At 38.3% G+C, this 15426-nt stretch overlaps 1 protein-coding gene across 2 annotated transcripts in view; it reads left to right on the top strand.

The window, feature by feature from the left end:
• CDK5RAP2 (CDK5 regulatory subunit associated protein 2) overlaps positions 1–15426 on the top strand; it is an 82824-nt gene that overhangs the window by 33193 nt on the left and 34205 nt on the right. For both annotated transcript variants that reach the window (XM_086475521.1, XM_086475520.1), the window contains exons 16-22: positions 2111–2241; positions 3665–3780; positions 5270–5398; positions 10038–10133; positions 11290–11337; positions 11969–12156; positions 14365–14827. In XM_086475521.1, the coding sequence (XP_086331647.1) occupies positions 2111–2241; positions 3665–3780; positions 5270–5398; positions 10038–10133; positions 11290–11337; positions 11969–12156; positions 14365–14827 (1171 nt within the window). The remainder of the gene's footprint in view (positions 1–2110; positions 2242–3664; positions 3781–5269; positions 5399–10037; positions 10134–11289; positions 11338–11968; positions 12157–14364; positions 14828–15426) is intronic.

Here is a 15426-nt window from a genome sequence, read left to right as displayed (position 1 = left end):
GAATAAAGCGCCCTAATAGTAATGCCATCTTGTGCTTGGCCACAGCTCAGGAGCTGTTTAGAATCTTTTTCATTAGAAATAGTGATAGAAGTCAGATGATGGAGATTATTTCTTATCTCTGGGAAAAGAGCATTGGCTTTTGTGACTTTTCTGTTGAACAGTTGCCAAATGAAGGAAGAAGCCAGTTTATTTTAATATTTCATATGGAGGGTGTGACCTGACATTGAAACATGACTGTGGGTAAGGTGGTTGTCAACACTCGGTGCAGTGAAGACAACAAAGTACCATAGCTCTGATACTGTTTTTTTCTTAGAATATTTTTCAAATGAGGAAAATTGTAACTGTAGTTATAATCATTAGGGTAATAGGAGTTTTGCAATTAGCTTCTGCAGATCAGGAGCAGGTTCATTAGTGCCGTTTTCTTGATACGGCGTTACAGGATGCACAGAGCAGTGCATGTTATGCAGCGATTTGCAGAGGGTATGCAATGATTTGCCAGGCTGGAAGCTGGAAGCAGGTTGTCTTCTTTTTCCTCCTTGTAGTTCAGTGGGCTGAGATGCGCTGTAAATCTCATTAAGGAAGGCTTGAACCCCCAAAGTTCTGGGGAGCTGATAAACAACCCCTGCAGATAAATTCAGCCGTGACGTGGATTTTAGGCAAACATCTGTTTTCTTGCTGACGTAGCTTCTTTTAGGCATTATTTATTTTAAGCAACCTGGGTGGTTATTTTTCAAAATAAGCTACTGGATGTCAGGACCAAGACATTTCTTGTCTCTCCAAGTAGGGAATCAATGCTTTTTCTTATAAAAACTTTAGCTCATGAAAAGGAGAAAATGTGCTTACTTAGCTTCTAGTAATGTGTTGGTTTGGTTTAGTACTTAATTTTTTGCTGGGGATTTAAGAGAGCTGTCTCTTCAAAGGTACTCTTGAACGAGGGAGAATTGGTTAAAGCAATAGTTTCTTGTGCAGGAAACACTGACAACAGCACACCTGTCAGAAGTCAGACTGAGTCTTTTCATACTTGCTGCCTTTTAATTAATGTGTTTCTACAATATGCTGTTATTCTCATGCAAGTATGATGTGCTGTATTTTGCTGTATAGTCTCCTGTAAAATGGATTTAAATTTTTAAAAATAATTCCTGAATTCTCTGGCGTTTAGTGCAGTAAATTGGAAGTTCTACAGCAGCTTCGTTTATCTTAGAACACTGAGGTTCTGAGTGAAGTAGATGGGAAAATAAATAATACAATTTCAGTTACACCTTGTTGTTTATTTGTTATTAAATCTAATTTATTTTGTTTTATTACAATTTCAGTTTTTAGTGTACTTAAGTCTTTTAATGGACTGGTCAGAACTGTCTTATTGGTGCTGGAGGTTATGGGGAAAAATCTAGCAAGGGACAGCTAGAGGTGCTGACACCGTGAGGCCTGAGGGGCAGTGTCTGAGGCTAAAGAGCTTCAGTGGCCACCTGGGAACAAACCTGCTTAAAGAATTAATTCACCTTGACAAATTACCATTTGTAAATTTTGGTATTTACACCCCATTGAGATAATTGAGACAATTTAGACTTTAAAAGGTCTTTTTACAGACTGTCAGATAAACGAAGAATATAGTTGTCTGGATCATGTTTTCAATGCAGTGCAATTTTTTATGTTTTTCTCAAGTGGAGCATTAGATTATATAGTACAGTTCTGTAGCACGGGAACAAAGTTTCCATGGTCACTGTGTAATGGAACACACAGAGCCGTCAGTATTAGGTGATAATGGTATTTTTCTAGCAAACTTCTCAGAAGTTAGTAATTTTGATTTTCCTTAAAAAGAATTACACGGAAGTTGGCTGGCAGAATATATCTGTCGTGTTTAAGCTGATTTACAAACAGCACAGCTCAAAACAGCAAGAAAAGGCCGTATACGTAAATGTTTAGTCTCGTCTTTCTGTGTAGGGATTTTTTTGTTCTTATGCAGCAAAATGATGTAACTGTGTGGTGAAAAACAGTGATGGCTAATGTGAAGTGGGCTTGTTGTGGAAGCCTGGATGTATAAAAGATGCTGAGGTGCGCAAAAAAGTGTTTTGAATTTAATCTTGAAGATATTTTTTCTGCTTTTTTTTAGTATAAATAGCTTGCAGACGGAATTAAACAACATTTTCACATTGCGCAAACAACTCGAAGACGACATTTTAGCTAATCGGAATCTGCAGAAGATCTTGGAAGATCAGATTAAGCACATTAGACCCCATCAAGGTCTGTATACGTGTGCAGCCCATCCCTTTTCTTGATCTTCTTGCACAAAAGAAAACCGGTTTTATTACAGTCAGTTTGCTGTGATGGAGAAGAAATGTTTGAGAGTATAGAAAAGTGTGAAAAGACTTCTTTTTGGCTTTTTATGCTGAAAATTATTTGAGGGATTTGTAACAGAATGTCTTTGAGCGATAGGGCATATACAGAGGGACAGCTTTTCTCTTTCCGTGAGCAAATGTTAGTAATTCTACGGCAATTCAACCGCAGTGATCATTTCAGGCTGCCTACAATTTTGTACCCATAGAATTTACTGTTTTCTGCAGAAGTCGGAGATTCCTGGCATTGAATAAATCTGTGGCCATGGGATCACTTTCTGACCATGGAATGTAATTATTTCACAATATTTTGGTAAAGAGATTGTGTCATTGTTAAATATAGTTCACTGCATATGTACAGATGTATCTGCTTTATTCCGTAGGGGATATATAAATAACAGTAAAGCCTGCTCACTTACCCCTTTCAACTTAGATTTTCAATTTTAGCATCACTCCCTGACAGCTATGGTAAGTGACAGAAGGTAAACTTCTGCTGTTGAGTTTCCAGTCTCAAAAGCACAGAGATGACAAACAACCAGGGTAGGCCAAAGAGTCCTGTGGGTGCTCCTGGCCTCTCAAGAGCAGCTGTGTTGAGGGTGAGACTGCTAGGAAGGAAGGCTCTGAAGATTGGTAATCATTTGTGAAGCTTTGGGTCCCTGCAGCAGCCATGGGATCAGTGTCAGAGCTGGGAGTAGGGTTTGGATGTCTCTTCTTTGTCCTAATTCAGAGATGCTTTCTTCCTATCTAATGAGATATATTTCTAGAATTTACTGTCACCTATATTGTAAATGAACAGGTGTTTATTGAAACATTAAAAAAAAAAAAATCATTCCTGCTGTTATAGAGGAAATGAACAAGTAGCTATTTTCAATTCAATTAATACGATCTTTTGACCCGAAAGCAAAATAAATTCAATAATTTTGTTTAACCTGACTTCTTGCCTTGAGACCTTGAATTCGTGTTCATAAGAATACAGTTAAAACAGAATAACTATTCATGCCTTACTTATCCTTCCTAAAAATTATTTCTAATTGTAATGCTAAATATGCAAATTATAATTCAGAATTACATTCACAACTCATGCTGATAACCACAGAAAATACAGCTGCAGAAAATACAGCATGTCTAGGTGTCAGAAGCACAAAGAAATATGAGGACAAAATTTGTTCAATTAAACAGAAAGCTTATTTTGGGGGATGAAACATTTTAACTGGCCTCCCGCAGACTTACTAGTGGGTTCTTATTCAAAAAGTCCTGTCTTTGCATTTTATGCTCTATTTTCCTGCAAATAGAGTTTCTGAAATAATTCCTGTCCTTGGTTATTTTGACAGATGAAACACTGTCTTTCTGTGGAGATCAAACATCTTATATGAGTATCTGTTTAGGAGAGCAAGATCATTTAAGCCTACAGATAGACCATCTGTCTCTTGAAGAACTTAAGAAAAAGGTATTGATTTTTTTTTTTTATTATTTACTGTTCCTAATGGCTTAATTCTGCTATGTTTACAGTTTGTTTATCTCGAGAGCACAAAAAGGTTTTTTTAGGTACAGTTGGGTAGTTCTGAAAGGATTTGAACTTCTTGTCTCTGTAGTTTGTGATCCACCTTTTATGAACTATTTAGTCTTTGTTACACCATATGAGCTTCAGAATCAGCTGAAAGATAGGTGGCTTGCTGCAAAGATTTTGTGAGAGTTAGACACCTGGATTCAAGTTTCAGACTCAATACCGTATTTTAGTCATCGTGAATTACACCAACTCCAAAGAAAAGTTTTTTCATTAAGTAGTCTACGATATGTATTTCATGCACCTTTATTAATCATGAAGATGGTAGTGGTGTCTATAATTTATACTTCTTTAGCACACTTCATCCCAGGATTTGCAAGTCTTTTGGTAAATATGTCATGTTATAAAATAACCCTGAGGTAAGTTAGTGTCTCCTTTCTACATGAGGAGAACTGGAATTCACAGAGGTTAAATGTGCAGGACATCATCATACAATAAATCAGTACTGGAGTTCAGAAACTTGTTCTTCTGACTCCTTGTCTTGTGCAGTGTCCACTGATCCGTGCACCGGTTTGTGATAAGGAATTCTATTCAATATGGTTGTTTGGGAGTGAACATAAGTGAAGTTTTATATTTCTCATGGCCAGCTGAATTGTAGGCAGGTGTTCAAAAACCTGGAGGTGGGTAATCTGAAGGAAAGACGTTTGCCTTACACTGAACAGGTGTCAATAAAACAAAGCCCCAGGTTGTGTCCCAGTCCCATTCTGGGGTTATACAACTTTTGTCTCTGAACATATTCCCTTCAGTAGGTTCAGGGACACTCATTAGCAAAAGCCATTTATAAACCGTTTCTTACTTGAGCAAGGGTTTGTATGCCTGAAAGCTGATCTGTTTTTTCCAAATATATTAATTGGTCTAATAAAAAGATTTCACTTTCTTCTGCAAACATTGCCTTCTTGATATATTATGTGAGTCTGTGGCAGTAATGTTTGTTCAAGAGTGTTGAACATGGTTGTTCATTCAGATTTTGTATCTGTGAAACTACTCGGAATGATAGTGGCTTGTAAGGAGTGTTTGAGGTAGAACAGGTTGTTTCTGAATGCTACTATTTCCCTGTCATGCACTAAAACGTTTCTTCTCAAATCAGCCTGTTGGTGTGAGGTGCCCTCAGGTTTCTTTTTGCCGCTGAGTTGTGAAACTTGATCCCTCAACTTAATAATGTGGCTGGAAACTACAGTCTTACAAGTGAACATTAGCTCACAAATTCATAATCTTGTTTTCAGAGATAGGGAGATTGCCTCATGAGCAGATACAGAACCCCAGACTTTCCAACTCTGCAGTTTAGATTTAGCTGGAGACTTGTATATCATCTTTTGTTTTCATACTAGAATGGATGTAACCAGTTCTACTTGTTGTTTCTTTGGTTATTTAGGTTACTGACCTTCTCTTGATGGTTAAGGATCTGCAGTCAATTAATCAAGACCTTAAGAAAAAACAGCTTGGACTTCGTACAACAGATTCTCCAGGGAAGGAAGCACTAAAAATATTAAACCACAGTGAGGTAGGTTTTCTGTGTTAAAGTAGTGAATCTAACTCTCACATCTAATACACCTTGTGGAGTAATTTACATCAGTGCGGAATGAGTGTAAAACCCTCGGGGCTTAGGTTGCTAATTCCTTATAATAACTTTTTAAATTAATGATGTAAACAACTTTAAGATGTTAGCACAACAGAGAATCAGCTCAATGCAAGTGTTCAGTGATGTGTCAAGTTGATTTTAAGGAAACAACATAGACATTAAAATATTAATTGGGTCTATGATCTATTTGTTTTGTCAATTGAAAGGGGAGGAAATAGTGAATCTTACAAAGAAAGCAATATCTTATATAACATTTTAGTTATTGCTGAAAGCCTGCTTGTCTACTTTTCAAGAGTCATTCTCATGCTGCGTCTAATTCTGTAAGCCCTTAGCTCGTATCTCCTCTGCATCTACAAAACAGCTAGGGTTCACTGTAGCCAAAAAAGAAAGAATAGCACTTCAGGTCACCTAAATGCGTGGCTGTTCCTTCATATATAGAAGTATATGAAGAATTGGCCAGCATTGCGGTAGACTGCTGGAAGTAATCATTGCTGGGTGTTTCATTCTTTTTGCCCAAAGCTAAGACAGTTCTTAGCTGTGGAGAAGAAGAGGTCTTGGCAAAATACTTGTACTGAGAAGCATTTTGGGTGCTGGGTCCCCATGTGCCTTATTCTGTGTTAATGATGAAGGATGTTCAGGAGCCTCTGGTGGATTCCAGTGAACCTTTTAGCAAAGTATTACTTGACATGTGGCTGGTAGTACTTTTCTTTGTGTTCTATCGTGGTTTTTTGCTTTCAGTTACATTTGTTGTGCACAACATATTGAATAGGAAGGAAAAATATAAAAGGAGTAATAATGGTGCTAGTATTGTTGTGTCTTGGATTTCTGCATTAAACTCAAAAGAACGGAACATTAGGAACAGTTTGAATCAGTTATGTGTAGGCATTGCCTGGTTCGAGAACTGGCATTCTGGTATTGATTTTTCTACAGGGCAGTTTATTCTGCAGGACTTTGGAAAAAGAGTCATGTCTTTTACTGTATGTGCTGCAAATGTGAGCAATCATCAGAAGTCATGAAATAGTCTTGCTTTTCCAGTTTTAAGACATACTCATGCAACTTTTAATTGAAATATGTTTGAAACTATAGATCAACCTTTAGGGGTGCCATGGCTTTTATTAAAATAATGAATTTACGTGTTACGGTAATAGGTTTGCGTGAAAAGCTTGTGGGCAATCTGTTTCAGAGTGCTTTCTATAGATTAAATAATTTTAGTAATTTGCCTCCTCATCCTGCAGAGGGTGCTGCCCCCTCACTTAATTCCTGTGCTAAGATTATCATGACAAGATACTGTGCACTCCTGCATCTGTCTCGACATGAAAAGTACCTACGGGGCTGCTTACTTAAGAAGCTGTCTACGTGGAATTAGATGTAGACTGACAAAGAGTGAAGCTCGCAAAATATAAATAGACCTCAAAATTCTGGTAAAGGAAATAGAAAAGGAAATCTGGTGTATTAACCTGTGCCAGAATGATAATAGTACCATGGAGCTCAGAAGTGAAAGGATCTGTAATTAAAAGGTTTTAGTTTAAAAAGTACCATTTTATCAGCCTTGGCAATAGATGGCAACCTGGATTTCGGGTTATGGATTGTAACAACAGTGTGTTTTGCATATTAATAACCATTGCCAAAAAACCTGAGTTCCATTTTTTTTTTTTGTGTGTATTTTGGGCTAGAATTTGTTGGCAGGTAGTGCTGAGATGACACGAACATATGTGCTATAAGAGGAGTTTGGACAGATACCGGAAGATGTATCCTTCTCAGGTTCTTAAAATGAACCCATCTTTCTTTTCCTTCACAAAGCCGGAGCACAAATCAGATGAATCTGCATCTTGGTGCCTCTGCGGGTGTCTCCCAGAGGTCTGACAGCCCTACTACTCTTATTTCTTGGCTTCGTGTTCGGAAGGGAGGGAGAAGGAGGAGAGAAAAAGGTTGTTTTTGTACTGTCCTCTGAACATCTGCTTTCTTTGAGAGAAGCAGCCTCAGTGATTTCAGCCTTCAGGGCTCCAGGGATCTTTGCAAACCAAGCATAGCAGTGGTTCATTTAGGAAAAACATTCTCAAGGTTTTCAGTCTCCAAGGAAATACTTTAAACAGGCAGCTTATTCTGGGTAGACTTTTTTCCTGGCCTTAAGACACTTATTTTCTTTTAATATTTTGTTGAACATTAGATTGTATTCCTTGGAGCACAGAAAGTTTCTTTTCAGTCTCTCAGACGCGGGACCGTAGGACCAGGCTCAAACTGCAGTCAGGTGTAATAGTGTGCTATCACTTGTTGGTCTAATAGTTTTGTTCTAAGAATCATCACTTCTTAAAGCAAATACTGGCCTGGGAAAAGCATATACTAAAAACTGTTGAGTCATAAAAGGTAGTTGCATTGGGTGGATAAGTTGTAAGTGCAAATAAGTTTATTTTTAATATGTAAATGTGGGCTTTGCCCTGGATCTACACATGGAAGATTAACCCTTAAGTTGGTGGGGTTTTTTGTTGTTTTTTGTTTTTTTATAATAGCTAACCTTATTGGACTTTTGGCAACCCAGGATTACAAAGGAAAGATATTTTTATAATGCATGCCCTTGCTGTATGTCACAATCCTATCTGTGTGTGTTCCCCCAGTTTTCAGATTGTCTTTGCGATGTCCTAGAAAACCAAGTGAAAATACCGAAATAATTAAACATGACTTGGAAATTAGTTTTCAATATAGATTTCTAGTAATAAAAGGCAAATACATTAATACGCTGCACCATCCGGTTTCTGCCTTTTAAAATTTGTACTTAAAACCATTAGAGTTGCTTATACTATTAGGGATTGGAAGATAAAAAGGCTTTTCTCGTTTATTTCGTATGTGTATATATATACACACACACACGCATACATTCTGTGCATACTCAATTAAAAAAATCAAAGCCCACACAAGCATTCAAGTCCCAGTGTTCTTAGGAAGCAAAAATAGCGCTCCTTGCAGAGTCCTGTTTGTCTGCAATTGGACTGACATGCTGTGAGCCAAGACTTTCCAGCATGTGCTGCTGGGGAAGCAGGTTTCTCTTTTCATGCCATAAGTTTCAGCACTGCGCTGTGTCTCCATCGAAGCTATAAATATCACACCCACGACCCTTAGACACCAGTTTCTTTCCCTCCATTCCACCATCTGAGTGGATGAACCTATAATCCCACTTTTCTTAACTATGCTTAAGATTCTGCTTTTCTTGTCTTAAGGTAATTTTTCTTTAGCCCAAGGCACACCAACATGTGACTGTGACACACAGCAGTGCTCTAGTATTGCCACAAGTGCTTTATGACTAAAATTTTTATCCAGTGCAGGTTTGAAATCTCGGTGTTGGTGCTGTATCCTACCTATGGTTTAGATACATTAAGTGTAGCATCGTTGATATTTACCTTTGCTTTTGCATGTTTCTACTATTTAATGAGATTTTAGCAGCAAAGATCTTAAATAACTATGTTTTTCTATTAGTTTGGGGAATGTTGCTTTAAAACAGGGTGATACAAATGTCCAATGTGGTCTTATCACAGGGGAGTGGTGGAATGTGGTAACTGCGGGTCATTTGTGGTGGATCCCATAGTGGGATGAAAGACTGTCCTTGTACTCGGGTTGCTCTCTGAAAGGCAGAATGTGGCTCCTGAATATAGTAATTCTTTGAAAATAATAGGTTTTCTTATTATCAGTATTAAACCAACACAGGCAAGGCCAAATTCTGTCCTCCCCTACAGAGCAAACTGAGCAAAGGAAGGGGGTTGTAAGTGAAGCGAAAATATTCTGTGAACTGTGTATAAATGGGGCTCGCTGGGTAGTGGTCTTCGCTGCTGTCGAGAGAGAAGCAACGTGTGCGTCACATCCCTGCAGATCTGCTGCTGGGATGTGACATCCAGCAAACCAAAGGGATCCTGATCTTACTGTCAGTAGTGGTGATGTCAGGAACTTGGGTTGTACTGCTAAAAAAAAGCTGAGTCTTCCTCCTCCTCTTTGCTCAGGAAATATTGGGGATGGGAGATGGATTGGGTTCTGTGGAAAAGAGGGAGGAAAAGATGATTTGGCACCATTTGCTACAGATTGGCAAATTTAGGCAAGACACAGCAGATTGTAACTTTCAGTGTTACAGTAAATCTTTTTAGTGTATATCACGCTACAAGTGCTTTGTTTAAAAAGCATCTATTTTCTTGGATGCTGGAGAACAGCCTAAATTGTGTAGGAAATGAAAATAAATTCTGTAAATTGGACACAATGAGAACATGAGTGACGATACAGAGATCCTTTGCCAGGAGAGGTTAAGTGATTTTCTTATATTTTTTTGTAAATTCTGAGGAGAAATGGTTAAATAAAAATGAAGGAATGTGTAAGATAAAGTTTCGCTGTATTTCAGTCACTCCTGGGTTTTATAGTAATTTTCTTTGATCTTCTTGAAGAAATCTAATTCAGTGTTTGTTACTTTGTATTACAGGCTTTTTTTATTTTTCTTTTAAGACATGTCACTGACTTATTTATGCATGTTTCATATCACAGTATTTTTTTTGTGCTACGTTTTCATATCATTCCATACTTTGTGTAGTGTCTTGAAATAACAGAGGAGCCTGTGATGCAGACTGAAGGGGGTGACAAAGACAGGAAGACACAGAACAGTCAATTTTCTGAGCGAGTCAGTCAGGTAGGACTCTGCTCTGGGTACCTTACGTTACACTACTCTCTTCTCTGCATGCCTTTAAAAATTCTTATTTTTTCAGAATCACAGAATGGTTGGGTTGGAAGGGACCTTAAAGACCATCCAGTTCCAACCCCCCCTGCAGTGAACAGGGACACCTCCCACCAGACCAGGTTGCTCTCAGCCCCATCCAGCCTGGCCTTGAGCCCTGCCAGGGAGGGGCAGCCACAGCCCCTCTGGGCAACCTGTGCCACGGCCTCACCACCCTCACAGTGATGAACTTCTTCCTTATCTCTAATCTCAATCTCCCCTCTTTCAGTTTAAAGCCATTACCCCTCCTCCTATCACTACCCTCCCTGATCAAGAGCCCCTCCTCACCTTCCCTGTAGCCCCCTTTCAGCACTGGAAGGCCACTATAAGGTCTCCCTGGAGCCTTCTCCTCTCCAGGCTGAACACCCCCAACTCTCTCAGCCCGTCCTCACAGGGGAGCTGCTCCAGCCCCACGAGCACCTTCATGGCCTCCTCTGGACCCTTTTGCAAACAAAACATACTTTTCTTGGTATCTGATTTTGCTTTCAACTAATTGTTACCCTAAAGAGTTTCTGAAAGCTTTTTCCTGTATTTTTCTGCTGCTGGGGTTTTGCAGTCAAGATAGCGTAGGTTTTGGTCCTTGTTTTCTCCTGTTCAAGTACTCGTAATCTTCCTTAATAGGGATAAGAGAAAATCCTTTGAAATTGTGTTTCTTTACATACACACACGCTGATTTTCAGACTGCATTGCGGTCAGGCCTATAGTACAAATTATGTAAAATTCACATGCTGCTATGATGGAGGAATAAAATACTGTAGGTCCTTCTTCAGGGCTGAAATACTTGATGTCTTGGTAACTTGTTGACTCCATTTTCATACATACCGGAGTCTGCTGTCCCCTTATTCTGTCATTCAAACACGGTGTAATATAAAGCATCATGGAATCATAAAATACTTCGGGTGGCAAGGGACTATAGAGGATCATTGAGTGCAATTAAAGTGAAACCTTTCTGGTTTAAAAATTACAACATGCTAAATATGACACAAACCTGGGCATTTTGGTTAGTAATGTTAAAAAATAATGAAGTTCTGCTCTTTGAAATTTGTAATTTCTGTGTTTCTCTGTTTACTAGGTATGCCTTCAAGTATCTTTGGATTTTCCTTGCGAGGTGGATAAACAGGTAAGTGCTGTGTGGTACAATTCTCTAGACTCTTAAACATCTTAATCTCTCACTGTTGATGTCTGCTGATGGAAATTGTATCCAAATGGGCCCAGTCTGAATTCTCATGTAATTGATACAGAAGACATTAATTGATTTAAATGTGGGTTGAATTACTGGAGAGGCCCCGTGTAGAAATTTCCCAGGACCCATCTATGGTGCTGCATAGAAAAAGTTAGCAGTTTGTAAATGCTTCAAGTTGCATCCTGTCGTGTCCATCAGGGCTTGCATCTGGAGATCCCAGGACAGAATTTGTACTGTAAAGACACATGATTCAAAAGTGAACTGATAAAAAGTTAGCTGCAATCTGCAGGCAACATTCCAGAGGTTTCTTACCTCTTCATAGATAAAGACCTTCAGGGAAATCTACTTACTACTTACTAAACAACTGATCACTGTGAATTAATCATATGAAATAGATGTTAATTAGTTTTTCTATTAATAAATAGTAAGTGAAATGTCTGTGGATACTTCTTAACGTAGATAAAGAGCATCACGAATTACAAAACCTGATTACAAAAAGATTACAGCCCTGAATTTAATAGAACATTACATACCTGTGTAATAAGAGAATGTTTGCAATTTTTAACAGATAACTCCATCAGGCTATTCAGAGAGTTTCTGCAAAGATAGACATTATAGGAGTCCAAATAAGCCTCAGTTTGAACATGATACAACTGGCAAACACTTTGGCAGAATAGGAATGAGAGAACATGAAACAGAAGAGGACTTGCTCACGTCTCTTTCAAGAGAAAATAGAACATCTGTACTGGAATCTACGTAAGTATGAGGGATATGCACTGCTTTTGACAGTATTTCTATTTGAGAAGAGAATAAAGTAATTTTGCTAAAGTGAATTTAGATAATGGCACTGTGTAATTTACCTGAGAGATTGGCAAGGTGCCTTCAGAGCCATTTTAGTCTATCATGCAATTAAGTAATTAGGAAACATACTATCAGTAGAAATCCTTATGAAAAACCCATTACAAGAAAAAAAGTCTCCAAAGTTCCTGATACACAGAGCTTTCCTGTACAGACTGATTGTTGTCAGGATGGGGTCTAGCAGTGTGAAAGGGCTCAGATGATAATAGGTGGTACCTTTTTTTTTAAAAAAAATAATAGTCTGAGAGCACAGGCCAGTGAAAGGTGGTGTGGTGGAGGGGACGACACGGTACAGCTCTAAAAATGGTATGTGTAAGGAACTGAGGGTGGAGGAATTGGAGTTACAATGACTGTTTTACAGGGTTAATTCTGAATGGGTGTTACTCTATACTTTATGGCCTTTGCCATTTCATCTGAGCCGCTCAGACAGCGGTTTGCTCTCTGTCAGCAGTTCAGGGAGTCTGGGCCCATGTGCTGCAGTTGACTCGTTGGTTATTCTGGTGTAACCACCTGTAGGACTGTGCGAGATGAACCCTGTTGTAAGTACTTAGGTCAGTTTTCATGCAGGAGAAAAATACTTGTGTAACTAAATCTGTATAAGCCTTCGTGTAACCAATGTTTTTCAAGTGTGTATGCGTTACACTGTGGTTTGATTAATTCCCAGATGAAATGCCCATTTCCATGGAACTGGGCAGTACCAAGCAAGAAATGTGGGTATAGAAAACCCACACCCTGGCTAGTTTTGTTTCCCCCAATTTCATGCTTACACCTCTTAATCTCCTGGTTGGAAACCGAATTGGAGCTTTGGTGGAGATCATTCTCATTTTCCTTTCCTAGTTCTCTCCACACTGTAATGACTATGTACAGTATTACATGACTCTTCAGTGCCCATCGGTGCTGTTCCTCCAGCTAGCCATAGTGGTTTCTGGAGAGTAGTAGGAATGACCTTCCATGTACATTGTGCTCAGCAATGCTGGTAGCAGAATGTCCTGTGGAGTGACACAAGTCAAATCCCGTTTTCTGTGTTCAGCATGCACTGCACTTGACTTTACTCAAGCAATTCTGTATTTTTACATTACTGTTTGAAACTCTCCAACAGGCATAAATGGTCTTAGTTGTCAAAGCTCTAGTTAGTGCTAAATGAGGAGATGGTACTGTCTTAGAAGATGAATAGATAACATTGTTTTATTTGTTAGCTCTACTTAAAAGTCTGCTAATGAGTGATTCCAGCACCATCATCTTTAGCGCTCTAGTGTGTAATCTTTTCTATGTTCAAGTATAAATGACCAGATTGACTGGTGATGAGCCTGTACTTGTCGTTAGTGAGAATTCAGTTATGCAATTAGATGCCAGAGAAAGGCATAAAAAGCCTAGTTAGCTTCTACCATTTCAGATGCTAGCTATACAAATGCGGTTGCTTCACATGCTGGTTTATATGTTTAGTGGCACGTACAGCTCTCTATTGGACGTGTGAAATTGTCTGCAGTATATAAGGGCTTGCTTATGCTTTAAATGTCTCTTATTTGGCTTGTTTCTCTTAAAACATTGCTTTCCAAACTGTTGTCTGTGGACTACTAGTTATCTGTGGGGCAGTTTGGTGGTCTGTAGTGAGCTGGTTTCACAGGCTTTTGGCTGCTTTCTCAGTTTCCATCTTTCCTGTTACATTAGAAATACACAAAGGGGTAGATTTTCAGAAATCTCAATGTCTAGAATCTCCTGTGTTTTGGATAGAATTTTATTTTTAAGGTAGTTAAATCAGAGAGTAAACTCTTACGGAAATTCATTCATATTCCTTATATTGTTACATTACGTAAGCAATTGGTTTAGTTACTGGAGGTTTAGTATTGTTCACAAATGGGGAGGGGGCAGGAGAGCATATATGGTCATAAATAGGAGAAAAGCATTGATGAGATAATTCATGATATAACCTATGTTGTGAACAGGTTTCGAAAATCCTGTTTGTTGGTAATTCATTAGTGAGTAAAACAATCTCCTGGGAATTTCAGATATGTCAAGACACTGCAAAAGTGTTTCTTAGAAGGTATTCTTGTTTGCTTAAATAAAAATCAAAATTCATGCCTTTTCTTTCTTCTTTCCTGAGTATAGCAGACAAGAACAAATGAAAATTGTAAATGAACTCTTAGATCATCTGAGCACAACCGAGGAAGAATGTTCAAGTGAAGATATAGAGAAAAAGGATGAAAAAGATCTTAGGCAAATGATTATTCAACTAAGAGCTGAACTCAAACATTTCAAGCAGGTCAATAAATTCTTTAAGCAGCAAGTAGAATTGAAATCAACTTTTGATGGGAAGGAGAAGCTTTATCCAGATGCAATGCCACAGATTAATAAGGATATTGAGTTGTTGAAAGCGGAATTGAAAGATGCAGCTACACAAACAATGACTTTAGAGAGTAATATCATGAGATTCAAACATGAAGGCAAAAAAGGAGCCTCAGAAGAAAAGCCAAACTATTCAAGATTAAATGCAGAAAGAGAACATCAGCAGGAAAATGTGTATAAGAAGGGTGAACAGCATGAAAGACTTTTTTTTACAAGAACAAATGAAGTAAGTTTATTTAAGATTCTCTTTTCAGTACTTAGGGAATAGATGTATAAAAGAGAAAAATGTTTCGTTTCTAATATTAAATCTTGCTTTTGTGTAATTTTTAAAATTAGAAAAAGAGATGTAAGCCGACTGTATTTTAGATAATTGTTCTTAATGTTCAGAGCTTTTAATCACATACTTCAGTGTGCTTTAGAACATTAATTAATTGAATTTCAGTCCTCACCGGAACCAGATACTAGTAAATATTATAGCTTTTGGAAAAAGAAATAGTTTATAGCATAATGGCCTGATTCTGCACTACCTTGTGTCTCTGCATAGAAGTTCATAAAGTGCAGGACCAGAGCGTTCTGAACTGATAGCTTATTAAGTCTAAATGGCAAATGAGGTCTACAAAACTGAAGATTTGCATGATGTCTGAGAGCATGCTGGTGAAGAGTAGTGGTAGATTCCAACAAACCCGAATCTTAATTCTATGCTTTTATTGTCATCTTATTGCTGTGTCTTGTTTTTTGAGAAGTATGACCAGTAGTACTCCATAAAACTGTGGGGCCAGTTCTTCTGATTTGTTTGGAACCGAAGCGCACAGAATCTGTTTTGTC

This window comes from Leptosomus discolor, chromosome 19, assembly GCF_034619465.1.
Source record: "Leptosomus discolor isolate bLepDis1 chromosome 19, bLepDis1.hap2, whole genome shotgun sequence".
Taxonomy (NCBI): domain Eukaryota; kingdom Metazoa; phylum Chordata; class Aves; order Leptosomiformes; family Leptosomidae; genus Leptosomus; species Leptosomus discolor.
The sequence above is the reverse complement of the archived record's forward strand: the minus strand, read 5'-3'. Positions and strand labels throughout refer to the sequence as shown.